General features: G+C 38.2%; 1 protein-coding gene across 2 annotated transcripts; it reads right to left on the reverse strand.

The window, feature by feature from the left end:
- Positions 1-696: 696 nt before the first annotated feature.
- lats1 (large tumor suppressor kinase 1) lies at positions 697-15,553 on the reverse strand. Of its 2 annotated transcripts, XM_073816513.1 has the most exons (8): positions 15,412-15,553; positions 14,341-14,782; positions 12,599-12,740; positions 8,860-10,265; positions 6,370-6,952; positions 5,785-5,967; positions 4,389-4,495; positions 697-2,555 (listed from the first exon to the last, which is right to left on the reverse strand). In XM_073816513.1, the coding sequence occupies exons 2-8, from the start codon at positions 14,692-14,694 to the stop codon at positions 2,055-2,057; spliced, it is 3,276 nt and encodes a 1,091-aa protein (XP_073672614.1). In that variant the 5' UTR covers positions 14,695-14,782; positions 15,412-15,553; the 3' UTR covers positions 697-2,054. The 2 variants fall into 2 exon arrangements, with proteins under 2 accessions (XP_073672614.1, XP_073672615.1); XM_073816514.1 differs by lacking the exons at positions 697-2,555; positions 4,389-4,495; positions 5,785-5,967 and adding an exon at positions 8,590-8,694 and having other exon boundaries at positions 6,821-6,952.
- Between the last annotated feature and the right edge of the window lie 222 nt (positions 15,554-15,775).

The raw sequence follows: 15,775 nt of genomic DNA on the forward strand, positions 1-15,775 counted from the left end.
TGACGGAAAACAGGCACTGTTCATCACCTGCAGAGTACCATCCTAAAAGTAAAGTTTTGCTGTGTGGAGCTGTTTTTCAGTGGCAGGGACTGAGGAACTCACCAGAGTAGAAAAAAAGCTCAACGCACAAAAATATTGAGATAACCTTGAAGAAACCCAGTACAGAGAGCATTTAGAACCTCAGATTGGTCAGAATGTTCACCTTCCAACAGGACAATGATCCTAAACACACAGCAAGAGTGGCTTATAGACATCTCTGTGAATGCCCTTGAGTGGCCCAGCCAGAGCCAGGGCTTGAACCCAATCAAATATTTCTGGACAAACCTGAAAACATGTATCTGCCCCCATCCAAGCTGACAGAGGTGAAGAGATGAGAAGAAGAATGGTAGATAAAAGGCTGTGAATACTTGTGATTTTCTTCATTTAGTTTTTATAAATATGCAAATATTTCAAACAAACTTCTATCACTATGTCATTATGGGCTATTGTTTGTAGAACATGAAAATGATGAATTTAATCCATTTTGGAATAAGGCTGTAACATAAAATGTGGAAAAAGTGAAGTGCTGTGAATACTTTCCAGATACACTGTAACTTTAACCATAGCAAACACATTTGTAAATATGTCCTGCTTTTGAAAAAGAATCTGTTAATATGATTACACCATAATTTGTCACACAAACACTAGACGCTGAAGTATGTGGTTTGTGCTTAAGACCTTTTATTTATCACCACCACATCCTTTTCTCCCATTCAAGCCAAATTTACACTCAAAGTAGCTACAGATGCTTTTCCTGGGAATAAGACCACCAGTTTAATCAAAAGAAAAGAAGTTCCTTATTACATTATGAGACGCACAGGATATTAGAGAGATTTCAGAAAATTAAAATAATAAAACATGATGCCAAAAGACCGTTCTTGCAGAAAAACAGAAGGCTTTGGTAGTGACACAGCAAGATCTCTTCCTAACAAGGAGAGAAACCAGAGCAGGGGATCTCGAATGTGTTTTGCTCAGGATCTGTAGTGATATGTACTGTAGAACGTGTTTTGACATCATATCCTGTAGAACAGAACAGGATCTAGCCCACGATTCCTTTCCTAAACCCTTAGGACTAAGAAACAGGGAGAAGAGTACAAATTTACACTGCATAACTTAACATATATACAATTTTTGTGTGTATAAATAAAAAATACACAGAGCAACCATTTACAAAGTTTTTTCTTGGGAACTTGTATAATGAACAGTCAGCGTACATGATGATCTCCCTCATAGTTTTGGTGAAAGAAAGCATAAAATAAAAGTCCCTGTGCAGTCTAGTGCCCTGTGCCGCTCAGAATGAGAAACAAATCCACACAATCATAAATAAAGACATCATTTCAGAAAGAAAATACTCAACTCGTTTCAGCTACCATTAAAAAAAAAAAGTCTTTAAATAAATTAAAGAGGAGTAAAAATACAGAGCTCCACTGCATCATTAGATTCTCGGTTGTTTAAAAGGCACCAGACAAGTGCGTCCTGAACGAAAAATAATAAATACAGCACAAAGTGTCAAGGCAGACTCAACCAGTCACCACCAGAGATGGAAGAGAGAAAACATACACACAAATATATAAAAACACCTCACACACTCACAGCCTACACAGGTCCGTCTTGTGAAAGTATGCCCCGATGTTACCCATAAATCAAAAGAAACAAGAAATTATATTTTGCATAATGAAAATCAAACCAGTTCTTTGCCAGTATTGTTGCCATGCTCGTAAGAATTAAACACATTTCCCCCAAAAATTCCTGTTTGTAGTTTTCATTGTTTAAAAAAAGACTATAATGCAAATTCATGCATTCATCACAAAGGCAGCGAAAAAAAAATACTAAAACACTATTGTTTTTAATTAATAAACACATTTGTTTACATTACAGTAATGAGAAATTGAGGTTTAAAATGAATAATGCTGATATGAATGGTCCTGGCATGATTTATGCTCAAGCGAAATATAATTTCTGGTTGGTTTCTTTTGATTTCTGGGTTAGTTTCCCCCCCCCCCAACGCATTCACACTAAACATACACTAAATCCCGGCCCTGTTCTGGCCCCAACCCCTTGGACGGGTTGAGCGGCTCGTCGTCCTCCCCGTCATAATCCTCGCACTCGATGGGCTTGGGACAGCTGTACGGGTGGCCGTTATCGTCGAAGAAGCGTCGGAAGGTGAACTCGTAGAAGGCGTGCTCCGGGTGCTTACCGTTCTTGAACCAGCGGTTGAGTGTGTCGTTGTGGTTGCTGTCAGCCTCGTCGCTCCAGAGTTTGTCAGGGTCAACGGGGTCAAAGTTGGAGGTGTCAGTGCAGTGTGTAATTTTGGGGATGTAAGGCGCATGGTGTTGCTGCCGCAGGTCTGTGGAGAAGTCGATGCTTTTGAAGAATGGATGTGCTTTAATCTCATCAGCTCCATTTTTCCCAAGCCGGTCTTCTGGGCCACGACAGAGCTTCAGGATCAGGTCGGTGGCCTCCGGACTCAGCTTGGCCTGAAAGGGGATGTGTAGGGACGTCTGCCAGTTTATCACCTGAGATGGACACAAACACACAGCAAGGTGAATTAACTCTGTGCGTAGCTATGCAAACATAGTATGATGGCATTTTAGTGCCACATAAAAAAAAATAAAAATCTAAAATTACAAGAACAAAGTCGAAATGCTTCTAGAAAAAAGCTGGAATGTTTTAAGAATAAAGTCAAAATGCTAAAGTCGAAGATACGAGAATAATGTTGAAGTCTTTCAAGAATAAAGTCGAAATTCTTCAAGAATAAAGTAAAAATATTTAAAGAATAGAGTTGAAATGTTTCGAGAATAAAGTCGAAATGCTTCGAGAATAAAAAGTCGAAGTTACGAGAATAAAGTCAAAATGCTTTGAGAATAAAGTCGAAATGCTTCGCGAAAAGTCAAAGTTACAAGAATAAAATCGAAGTGTTTCGAGAACAAAGTCGAAGTGTTTCGAGAACAAAGTCGAAATGCTTCGAGAATAAAGTCAAAATGCTTCGAGAATAAAGTTGAAATGTTGAGAATAAATTCTAAATATTTCAAGAGCAAAGTCGAAATGCTTCTCGAAAAGTCAGTTACAAGAATAAAATCGAAGTTTTTCGAGAACAAAGTCGAAATGCTTCGAGAATAAAGTCGAAATGCTTCGAGAATAAAGTCGAAATACTGAGAATAAATTCTAAATATTTCAAGAGTAAAGTCGAAATGTTGAGAATTCGAAATGCTTCGAGAATAAAAAGTCAAAGTTACGAGAATAAAGTCGAAATTCTAAAGTCAAAATGCTTCAAAAATAAAGTTTAAATGTTTTGAGAATAAAGTCAAAATTACGAGAATAAACTAGAAATTACAAGAATAAAGTCACAATTAAAAGAATAAAGTCGAAATGCTTCAAGAATAAAGTCGAAATGCTTCAAGAATAAAGTCGAAATGCTTCAAGAATAAAGTCGAAATGCTTCAAGAATAAAGTCGAAATGCTTCAAGAATAAAGTCGAAATGCTTCAAGAATAAAGTCGAAATGCTTCAAGAATAAAGCCGAAATTCTTCGAGTTCTTCAAGTCGAAATTACAAGAATAAATTCGAAATATTTCAAAAGTAAAGTCGAAATGTTGAGAATAAATTTGAAATGCTTCGAGAATAAATTAGAAATTACAAGAATTAAGTCTAAGTGTTTCGAGAACAAAGTCGAAATTACTTGAGAATAAAGTTGGAATTCTAAAGTCGAAATGCTTCAAAAATAAAGTTTAAATGTTTTGAGAATAAAGTCAAAATTGTGAGAATAAAGACAAAATTACGAGAATAAACTAGAAATTACGAGAATAAAGTCACAATTAAAAGAATAAAGTCGAAATTACAAGAATAAAGTCGAAATGTTTCAAGAATAAAGTTGGTTTTATAGTGAAATACAAACAATGTGTCTTGCAATGTGTTTTTTACACCCTTTCAATTCAATTGTGAATCAATTGTCTTTTTGATCACAATGAGACATTCATTTAATTAAATTATACTGTTCTTTGTGAAAATTCCACCACCTACTCCACAAAAACTGTGGCGTACAATCTTTAATATCTCATATGTATTTAATTAAAAACAACAATAAACTATTCTAAAGGTTGAAGTGGGCTTCAACTCGTTAACATTTGTTGTCTTTTCTGAAATATATAAGTGACTATTGACTAGTGACTATACCGTTTTATTTACGGTATAATACAGCAAATGATTGGAAATAATAAGTCTTCCATTCATTATTTGTAGCGCGCCATCCACCCAGTAATCGTAATTTGCGCAATTAATGCTGCATATGCGTGTTACAATATGATGAGCCCAAACACATGTCCACCTTTAAGGACCAACATATATTCTCACCTTCATCTGGGTCTCGAGAGGAGTCGTTGCCAGAAAAGGTGGCTGACCAACAACCATCTCATACAAGATAACACCCACACTCCACCAATCACAGAGCTGGGTGTAACCTAGGATTTAAAAAAAAAAAAAAAAAAAAAAAAAAAGTTAATACATAGATGAAACAAAATCATATTACTTTAAAGGGTCATGAAATCTCAAGATTGTAAAAGCATACAGTTCTGTTGTGCCTTCCACCACAGTTTGGTACATGGTCCATTTAAATTTAATTTACTAGTGAGCACATCATGGTCCACATCTGGTAAGTGCGTTTAAGCTTTATATTGACACATCTACTTCAGTAATCCAAACATGAATCACATGTTTAGGTATATATATATATATATTTATATATATATATATATATATATATATGTGTGACCTGTGCTAGCAAAATGAGTCAGAATGCGCAGTCTTATTTTGAGCTACAGGCAAAAGAAGTGGAAAAAAACATTAGTTTTGTTCAAATTTGAGGTTTTCACAAAAATTAGTTCATTAAGCCTAATTAAGTTCATAATGCTCCAAGTAGTAATTAAACATCTAAAATGCTCTTTATTTGTATGCACAGCATTCCAGCTTTCTGAATATTCATATCGAATTCTCAATGACATGAGTGCAAACCACTGAAATATGATTATCAAACCCATGCTGATGAAAATAAAAAATGACATTTGTAAAGCATGTTGATTAACATTGAAACAGATTGATATTAAAACCTACTGTAATAAATGGATCTAATATAATGTTACACATCAGATTTTCCGCCAACCATTAACTAACTGTTCACGTATAACAAATTATGTTTGAGTGAATATTTCCAAGACATATTTAGCAATACTGTACTTCATAAGGAGATTGCGTGTTCTCAGAGAGGCGCGTCTTATGTACGCACTTTGCAAATGTCAGTCAGCATTATCATTTTGTTTTCATCAGCATGGGTTTGAAAATCATATTTCACTGGTTTGACTTATGTCATCAAGAATTCGATATGAATATCCACAAAGCTGGAATGCTGTGCTTTGCAACATTGGTCCTACAACTTGTGGTAAGAAGCAGCAACAGTCATCCAGAAGTGAGCAGAGAAAAGGTTCCTCCTTTCAGATAACCTAAAAATACAGATCATTTTAGATGTCTAATTACTATTTGGAGCATTGGGAATCACTAAACGAGGGCTTAATGAACTCATTTTTGTGAAAAACTCAAATTCAAACACAACATTTTTCACTTTTTTTGCCTGTAGCTCCAAATCAGACTGTGCGCATTCCGACTCATTTTGCCAGCACGGGTCACAAACAAAGTTTATTATTGTCCATTAGTAGGTGTTAGTAGGTACCCACTGGATACTTTGTGTAGGCCATACCTGTGCGTAGCAGAACTTCAGGTGCGATGTAATTGGGAGTGCCCACCAATGAGTGTGCCAAACAGCGCTGATGTTGTCTAGCGGCTCTGCGCTCCAGTGGCTTTAGACGGTCTCCACAGCGACAGTTAGCACTATCCTCCCACTCCTTACTGAAGTCCATACTGTCCTGACGCACATGATCACCTGACAAGACAAAGATACAGAAAGTTCAACACCTTAGACTAGTTGAGTCAAAGCCCTTTATCAATTCTCCAATATGTTTAATTCAACTATACATTCAGGATCCATAAATATTACTGATGCGATTGTGAAAAGTGACCACTTTGTCAAAATGGAATCAGACCTGAATGTGATTTTGCAGTGGGTTGTAGACAAATTTGTAAAATATTTCATTTTTTGCCATTGTAATATATTTTTAAACTTTATTACAATAACGCTAATGTAGTAAACAGTATATATGTAATGCATTGACTTACTGTGTTAACTAATGGCAAGATTTTAGAAAGTAGCTATTTGGCTTTAATAGCACAAAATAATCAGGTCAGTTTTTCAAATATGTTTTGGTTTTTGAGTTGTTAGGCTCACCACTTTGATAGTATTTGGAGTCGTGAGTCCATCGGAAGCCAGTGCACAGGCCAAAGTCTGTCAGTTTAATATGTCCATCACGATCAATTAGGATGTTGTCAGGTTTGATGTCTCGATGGATGAAACCCATTTTGTGGACGCTTTCCACAGCACAGGTGAGCTCTGCGATGTAAAACTGAGCCAAGTCCTCTTGGAAAATGCCCATTCGGATCAAAAGACTCATCATGTCCCCACCAGGGATGTAGTCCATGACAAAATACAGGTTATCTTTATCCTGAAACGAGTAGTACAACCGGACAACCCACTCATTATCAGCTTCAGCGAGAATATCCCGCTCAGCTTTCACATGAGCAACCTGGTTCCTTAACAGGACATCTTTTTTTCTGAGGGTTTTCATGGCATATAGTGCACCAGTGTCCACTTTCCGAGCCAAACACACTTCTCCAAACGCCCCGATTCCCAAAGTCTTGATCTTCTCAAACATGCATTTGTCCATTTTGGCGCGTTTGAGGCGGATGTAGTTGGATTCTTTCTGGCACAGCATCATGCGCATCTGCTCCTGTGCATCACTTGAAAGTCCCACCTGAACACATAAAACATGTTTAGATACCAGCCCAAACAGATACTTAAGACATAAATACAGACAAACTTGCTCACACAACACACAAAGACACAGATTAAATGAACTTCTGAAATTATTTCAGACAACATACACACTAATCAGTCATGTAATATTCACAACTTTTGCAGGCAGCATTCAGCACTGAAAAACAGCAATGCATGCAATGCACAGGGTTTCCTACAGTGATTTAAAATGACCACTATTTCAATATCAAGTTCATTTTTATCATTGATATTGTGCTTGCACAACTAAGCAAATGTATGCAATGTCAAATTGAATTTGCAATGTGGCTTGACTTTCAACTGTAATATGTTTCCTTCAGCATACCTGATACACAGTGTCACTCGCTGTCTGTCTGGATTTCATTTCATGTGCATTTTAATACATAAGCATGCATCTCATATTACCTCTTCTAACCTTAACCTGAAATCGGGTTGTTTAATATATATTTTGACTGAACTAATACTTCATTAGTTACCAGTAAAACTGTTGCACATTGCTCCATTCATACACATCACTACTCCACACACAATAATCAGCAAAGAAAATGTGAAAAGATATATCCCACACAGGCATACAGTTGAGGTCAAAAGTTTACATCCCCTTTTCAGAATCTGCAACATGTTAATTATTTTACCAAAATAAGAGGGATCATACAAACTGCATATTATTGTTTATTTAGTAATGACCTGAATATGATATTTCACATAAAAAGATGTAGTCCACAAGAGAAAATGTATAAAAAAATGACCCTGTTAAAAAGTGGAGCATCAGTGAGCATTTAAACCCTCTGTAAAGTCCCTCAGCTGTCCTAATTTTGAAAAGATGGATCTAAAAATCATACAGTCATTGTTGGAAAGAATTTGTGGGACCTAAAGGATTTTTCTGAAGAACAGTAGGCAGTTTAACTGTTCAGGACAAACAAGGGACTCAAATTTTTAGGTCATTTTTATAAATTCAACTATTATTTTCTCTTGTGGACTATATGTAAACATCTTTTATGTGAAATACCTTATTCAGGTCAGTGCTAAATAAACAATAACATACGTTGTGTATGATCTCTCTTGTTTTGGTAAAATAATTAACATTTTGCATATTCTGAAAGGGGGATGTAAACTTTTGACCTCAGCTGTAGATGTGAATTTTATCAGAGATGCAGGAAACCCTTAAGATTGTAGCTCCGTTCTAAAACCTAGTGAGGTGCCTTGCAGTATACTGTCTAGATAGTTAGCTTCACAGGACATCCTAAGTGACCGATAACCTTTACAAGAATTCCTTAATGACCTATCTGAAACGCTCTTTGTTTCCTACAAACAGCACTCATCACATCCTGGGCAGAGAAGTTGAGTCTTAATTTCAAATAAAGACTATTATTAGCAAACTGTTAACCAAACACCACAATATTCTGATTAGCATAAAAAAAAATACAGAGCGTGCATAAAAATTATGTAAAAATCTATTAGAGTGAACTCACTAAAGTCATCACACTGTAGAAGTATTAAAAAGTTGTGTAAGTAGGCACCTCAATAGGCTTTAGAACAGAGCTCATAAGAACATTTGAGGAACATACACATGCTATCCAACTGACAGGGTCTTACTTTACCACTGTTGAGTGAAGACTACTCCAGAAGAAACCTTTAAACTATGAAAACCAGTTGATCACACATAGAAAAGAAAGTAGGCTTATGGAGGAGATCCACAAACTAAAAGATACGGAAGAAAGACAGACAAGAGAAAGGGAGAATAAGAAAGCAGAAAAGAATAATGAAAGAAAGTAGGGAAAAGTTAAAAGTCAATAGAAAGTAAACAGCAAAGCAGAGGAGCACGGAACATTGTGAGGAAGTGGCAGTGAAGAAATGCACGCTAACCCGCTGCATCTCGCTCTCCAACTGCTTCTTCCTTCGGATCCTCTGCTGGTGATTCTTCAGGATGTTCTCCACATGCTGCTCCATGAAGAACTTAAACGCCTGTGGGGAGTACATAGGAACTCTGGCTTCCCCCTTGCGCTCCTCGTCACGTTTACAACGCCGCACCGGCACGGGAGATGTCGTGATCAGTTTTTTCTCACGTTCCTCAGAGCCCTCAGCACGCTCACTGGAGCAGGTGCTGTCAGTGTCATTATCATTGTCCATGCCATCCTCCTCTTTGTTGCTTGGTCTTAGGCCAGGGTTGGGCTCGTACCCTGGTGGAGGCGGCTGTTGTAGCAGGTGTTTAGGATAAGGAGGGGGTGGGCCTTGGTAGCTAGGGACTTCGGGGGCAACCGTGGGAGCAGACGGCTCTTGATACGCAGTGGCTGGAGGAGGTGGCTGCTGCATCCAAGGTGGGTGTGTAGGGGCTACGGCAGTGTGCAGCTCTGGCTTTTGCACACGCATACTCTTTACTGGCTGCAAAATGGGGGCCTGTGTAATGGTGGTGACGGTAGTGCCGGAAGGTTGAGAGCTGGGCACAGATGAGCACTGACGTCCACTGGGTTGGGCATTTGTGAAGGAGTTGGAGCGTCCTGGCACATTGTGGGGCCATGACGAAGGAACGTCCTGATTGGTGCTGTGGCCAGGGGAAGTCTGAGGCTGCTGCACAGGAGATCTGACCTGAGGTAGTACCCCAAGGTTGTACATATCAAGGTTGTGGCTATTGCGGTTAGGCACCAGCATGCTTTGGGGAAGGTTGGCTCCATTTGAGGGCGCTGCAAGAGCGCTGGATTGCATCTGCTGGGCCGTAGGGCTCTGTCGGTTAGTCTGGTGCATGGGATACGGAGGTGGTGGCGGTTGCCGGCCACTATTAATGCCCACATACTCGCTTTGCATGTTGCCATTCTGAGGCCACGATGGAGGGAAGGTGAACTTGTTGCCCCCGGAGTTTTGCATGATGATGGGTTGCCGACCCACAGGCACCGGACTGATCCCTCGCTGCGCCTGGGGCGGAGGGTTTATATAGCTGTCTGGTCGGGGCCCCTGAGGCACAGGAGAGATCCGAGGCACCAGGTAATCCAAGTTCCCAGAATACCGCTTGGTTGAGGGATTGGAGTCCCATGAGGAGGGAGGAGGAGTGATGCTACGCACCTGTCGTGGAAGTGGAGGGTTCACTCGTTGACCGCTAGGTCCAGCAGCAAGATTTTGAGAAAAGGTAGCAGGCCGTGAGAGGTCACTTTGAGGTCCAGGGCTACTGGGACGGTAAATCATGCCATCAGTCATTAGAGCACTGTGTCGCTGTGGGGCCAGAGATTCCTTTGAACCCTTCCAGCTTTGGCGCCGCATTAATGGAATTTGGGATGGTCCTAGAGAGGAAACATTCATACATCAACAACAGGAACCTGAGCAGAATTTTAATAGTCCTATTAACAAATTGTTTATTTAGATTTTAGGTGAACTATTCTAGGGAAACCTGGGAGGGCGATTCTTAAACTGAAGGATTAGTCCACTTCCAGAACAAAAATGTACAGATCATTTGCTCACCTTCTTGTCATGTAAGATTTTTTCTTTCTTCAGTTGTAAAGAAATTATTTTTTGAGGAAAACATTTCAGGAATTTTCTTCATATAGTGGACTTCTATGGTGCCCATGAGTTTGAACTTCCAAAATACAGTTTAAATGCAGCTTCAAAGGGCTCAAACAATCCCAGCCGAGGAAGAAAAGTCTTATCTAGTGAAACAATCAGTCGTTTTCATAAATTAATATCTATATACTTTTTAACCTCAAAAGCTCGCCTTGTCTAGCTCTGCGACACGGATGCATACTCTGTGCACTCCTCTTCAAGACAGTTTACATCTCATTTTCTCCTCTGCCTTCAAAATCGTCCTACATCGCCGTTTTACCTTTTTTTGTAAAGGGCGTTTTTTGCATGTTCACTTTGTAAACACTGGGTCGGTACTTCAGCGGCGATTATTTTAAAGTTAGAGGAGAAATTGAGATTGGAGTTTTTTGACCTACCCTAACTGTCTTGGATGGAAGTGCACACAGTACGCATGCACAATGCAGACAAGACAAGCATTTGTGGGTAAAACGTGTACAAATATTAATTTATTTACAAAAATTACCAATCGTTTCTCTAGATAAGACACTTTTTCTTCGGCTGGAGTGTTTAGAACCTTTTGAAGCTGCATTTAACCTGGGTTTTGGAAGTTCGTAGGCACCATAGAAGTCCACTATATGCTAAAAAATCCTAGAATCCAGAATCCTCAATCTTTTCAGTCTTTATGACTGAAAAAAGAAAGTCATGAACATCTTGAATGACAGGGTGGTGAGTAAATTATCTGTAAATTTTTGTTCTGAAAGTGAACTAATCCTTTAAGCTTTACAGGGAACCCTGTCAGTTGGTACATTGCTGTAATATTAAAGGTTACAATTAAGAAGTCCAAACCAAAATTTAATTGCTATTTGCTTTTTAGATAAAATATTCAACACTCAAAAACTAAGTTGCATTCAAATATTTAAATTCCAGCAAGCAGCATTTATATTTAATGATATTATTAGGTTTATTTTAAAGGTGGCTGTCATAAAATTGTTTTAATGACATTTGTGACCATGGACCACAAAACCAGTCATAAGGGTAATTTTTTTTTTTAATTGAGATTTTTACATAAGAAAAAATGAGCTTTCCACTGATGTATGGATTGTTAAATACAAAAATGTAATAATCTGAAAGAAAAATCGCCTTTGAAGTTGTTCAAATTAAGTTCTTAGTAATGCATATTAAAATACTGAGAACATTTTTTTAATGTTGAGAAAGTCGCCTGTTCAAATGAAGTTCTTAATTCAAATTACCAATCAAAAATTAAGTTTTGATATATTTACGGTAAGAAAATTTATAAAATACCTTCATGGAACATTATCTTTACTTAATATCCTCGTGATTTTTTAATATAAAAGAAAATTCAATTATTTTGACCCATGCAATGTATTTTGGCTATTGCTACAAATATACCTATGCTACTTAAGACTAGTTTTGTGGTCCAGGGTCACATTTATTTAAACATATATTAATAATCCATCAGAAAAAGGTTAAGTAACAAGCTATGGACACCTAATGGCATTGTTAGTTAAATACAATATCTGACATTTGTTTTACTGACATCTACCAAAGCCTAAAAAAAAAAAAAACACTGATTAAGATATTTACAAGATTTGATTAACCTGTACTGTATCTTCCAACATTCCTTTTGATGTTTAGCAATGTATTTTGGGCTGTAACTAGAAGCAAGGAGGAAGAGATTCTCTCTTTTACCTTCAAGCACATTTCTTTGTGTCACATAATTACTATGCTTCATACTGTTCTTTTCAAGAAATATCTGCTGATGTTAACGCTGTTATAATTGTGTTAGTTCTGAGTCTACGATAACAAAGTATTATAGCACAATATTCTCTATTTCAGAGGTCCTTAGTTCCCCTCCTGGATTTCTACCATAGCTAATCAACAGCTATGTTCAGAATAGCATTTATTATGCAAATTTTAGCATGCCTGGAATAGCTAGATAATCTACTAAAATTGTCAAGAGTACTTCATTCTATAATGCAAACCCTAAACACTTCCAGTAATTCATAACTAAATGTTATTTTGCTATCAAATTGAATGAATATATCAAATTATGGATGTGGCTTAGTGGTATACCAACCTGCTTGTATAATGGCCGTGTTGACAGGTCGTGCTGCTATCTGCTCCCTCGCAGGCTCCTGGAAGTTCATCCTACTGATGTACTCTATGGCTGCCTCCACGCTATGGCTGTTAGTCTGCTTCAGAGCACGAACCACCATGTCCTGTACAAACACACACATGTATGTATTAATATGACTGAGAATCAATAGAACATAATGGCACTCATTAAATGTTACTTAAAGGAGTACTCAACTTCCCTAATAATTTATTCAATAATTTACTAATTTACTTCTTCCGTCGCAAAGAAATTAAGTTTTTTGAGGAAAACATTCCAGGATTTTTTTTTCATAGAGTGGACTTCAATGGTGCTCAATGGATCGGAGGGTAAAAATGCAATTTCAATGCAGCTTCAAAGGACTCTACACAATCCCAGTTAAGGAATAAGGGTCTTATCTAGTGAAACAATTAGTTATTTTATTATTTCCTAAAAAAATAAAAAATTACGATTTATATAATTTTTAACCTCAAATCCTCATCTTGTCAAGCTCAGCAAAGCACACTCTGAGCGCTCCAGTTCAAGACAGGGTAGGTCGAAAAACTCCCATCTTATTTTCTCCTCCAACTTCAAAATCGTCCTACGTCGTTTGATATTGGAGGAGAGAATGAGATGGGAGTTATTTGATCTACCCTGTCTTGATATATATGTATATATATATATATTTTTTTTTTTTTTTTTTAAATGACCAATCACTTCACTAGATACTTCACTTCCTCGGATGGTGTAAAGCCCTTTGAGCACCGTTGAAGTCCACTATATGGAGAAAAATCCTGCAATGTTTTCCTCAAAAAACTTAATTTCTTTGCAACTGAAGAAAGAAAGACATGAATATCTTGGATGACATGGGGGTGCGTAAATTATCAGGAAATTTTTATTCTGAAAGTGGAGTAATGGTTTAAATGAAAAAGGTTAAAAATCCTGGACAAAACATGCAAAGCTGCTAACAGACTATAAGCTCCCGAAAATTTCATTTGCATTTATGTGATACGGTTTTATTATTTCATGGCTCTTCGGAATATTTGCCAGTAATTGGTCAATGGCATTGGTGTGCGATATTTGTCCGGGGAAATCGATTTTCGACAGCACATAGCTGTGCTAGTTTCACATCACCTCATATCATTGCACATGCTCTTGTCACAAAACAAAACAATCTGCAGTCAATATTGTATATCCTCCAACTATTAGTTGTTTGGCAAGCAACTACGTACAAATTAAGATAATGTACAGACAGACTTCACATGGAGTCCTCATCACGCTCTCTAGGTTTCTGACTATACATCATCTTTTACAAAGTATTCTCAGTTTAGTAATTTCTATAATAACATTAAATAAACCTGGAAGGTTAAAATAATGGTTGTCTGCCTGTACAACCAAAGTAAGAAACCAAAATTTGTTTTGAAAACATTTTTGCACATCCACCACATGAAAAAGCAAGTAATCAATCTTATTGGAGGGGAAAAAAACCCTAAATATGTACATCACACCCACTGTGTTAATGAGCATTTGAGTGACAAGTTGAGCTTGCTTTTTCCAGAGCTGGTCTGGCAACATACCATTTCTGTCATTCCTCAAATAAGTGAAATTATAAAGTGACAGTAGAGAACATTCCCGGCACAAATGATTGTTATGACGCATTAGGGGAGAAGAGTATACAAACTTCTCTCAATATGCTCGCTCCGACCAAATTCAGCAAGGTCCTTTACCTCATCAAAGCCAGCATCCTGCAGCTCTTGCAGCATGTGTCTGTTGATATCTGCAGTGTATCCACTGGAGGTAGTTTCATTAGCAAATGGCATGAGTGATCTGCGGATCTCCTGCAGGGCTCTGTGATGGTGGGGGTTCCTGGGGTTGTTGCTGCGCCCTTGTTGTCTGGGATCGTCCGGCGGTCCCTTTCCAACCGTCACGTCCGTTTTGGGAGGATCTGGCGGCCGGGAGAGGTTCCGCAAGCTCTCTCGGATCTCCTGCAGCATTTGCTGGCTATTGCCACCATAGTTGCTCGCAGGGAACGTCTGGGGTCGCATTTGTCTGTATCCCTCGGGTTTCTCTCCCCTCCTCATGTAAAAACATATGTTAAGTGCCAAGGCGGTGAAGAGACTGCTGGGTGGAAGCGTGAAACTCTCTGGATTTCAAGGTTTCATCTGCACACTAGAGAAACATCAGTGCATTAGTACACATGCATGAGGAACATCTGAGAATTGTTATAAACATCAACATAACTTAAACTGCATAATTAAAACTTGTAACAGCTACATGGTGATCTTCCATAAAAATATATTTAATAATGATAGTTCAAGGCCATAAAACATCATGCCTTTTGTGGCAAGTCTAGATATGCCTTTCTAAAGCTCACAAGACATTTAACACTAAATAAAAAGGTTATGATGATCATAATAAGCTACTGCAGTAATAAATATGTTATATTAATTAAACTCTAGCCTAGGTTCAGCCTACCTAGACAGGGCACGCTGCATATGCCTAGGATGGCCAAAAGTGCTGTCTAGGTAGGCATCTCTATAGGTTTTGAAACACAGTCGTAGTGTCCAATTGATTCACGCACTGCTAACTCAGTTACGTTATACCTGAAACTGCTTTAGAGTGCAGAAGTATTGACACCTAAAGCCATTCAAAACTTTAAACATAATTCCTACTGTACAGTGTTCATTTTAAAGCTGATAAAGCATTTATGAATGGTACAACAGGTGACTGAGGCCTAAAGCTGAGGCGATAGCATAGTGCTATCAAACACCGAATAAAAACGAATTACATTCACTTACCATTTAATGATGGCGAGACATCGTGTTCGTATTTGTATAGACCCCTGTGAGCTTTAAAATCACGAATACCTCCTCTGTTGTGTCTGACAGATACATGTATTTGTTGACGGACCGTCCGCTTCTCTTTGGTATTTACTGTCGTCTTGAGTTTTACAACGGCTGTCATGCGCGTCACAAATGCCCGGATGTTGTGACACTCCCTCTTCGAGAGCTCCTCCCCCAGAGGAACTCATCACCAGACCAGAGGCCCTTCTGTGTGAATGCAAGTCAGTGGAAGAGATGCGTCAGCTGCTTTTATGTGGACACCGTTTGTTACATAATAAATTGACCTCTTAACCATGGATCGTGTTCAACAGGTTTCCAT

This window comes from Garra rufa, chromosome 13, assembly GCF_049309525.1.
Source record: "Garra rufa chromosome 13, GarRuf1.0, whole genome shotgun sequence".
NCBI classification, from domain to species: domain Eukaryota; kingdom Metazoa; phylum Chordata; class Actinopteri; order Cypriniformes; family Cyprinidae; genus Garra; species Garra rufa.

Bases quoted from the DNA above. Each gene is read 5' to 3' on its own strand.
- lats1 (XM_073816513.1), bottom strand. From the start codon at position 14,694: ATGAGGAGGGGAGAGAAACCCGAGGGATACAGACAAATGCGACCCCAG. The intron at 6,953-8,859 runs GTTAGCGTGCAT...TTATGTGTTCAG, and splicing joins TGGAGAGCGAGATGCAGCGG to GTGGGACTTTCAAGTGATGC. The intron at 2,556-4,388 runs GTGAGAATATAT...TGTCCATCTCAG, and splicing joins CTCTCGAGACCCAGATGAAG to GTGATAAACTGGCAGACGTC.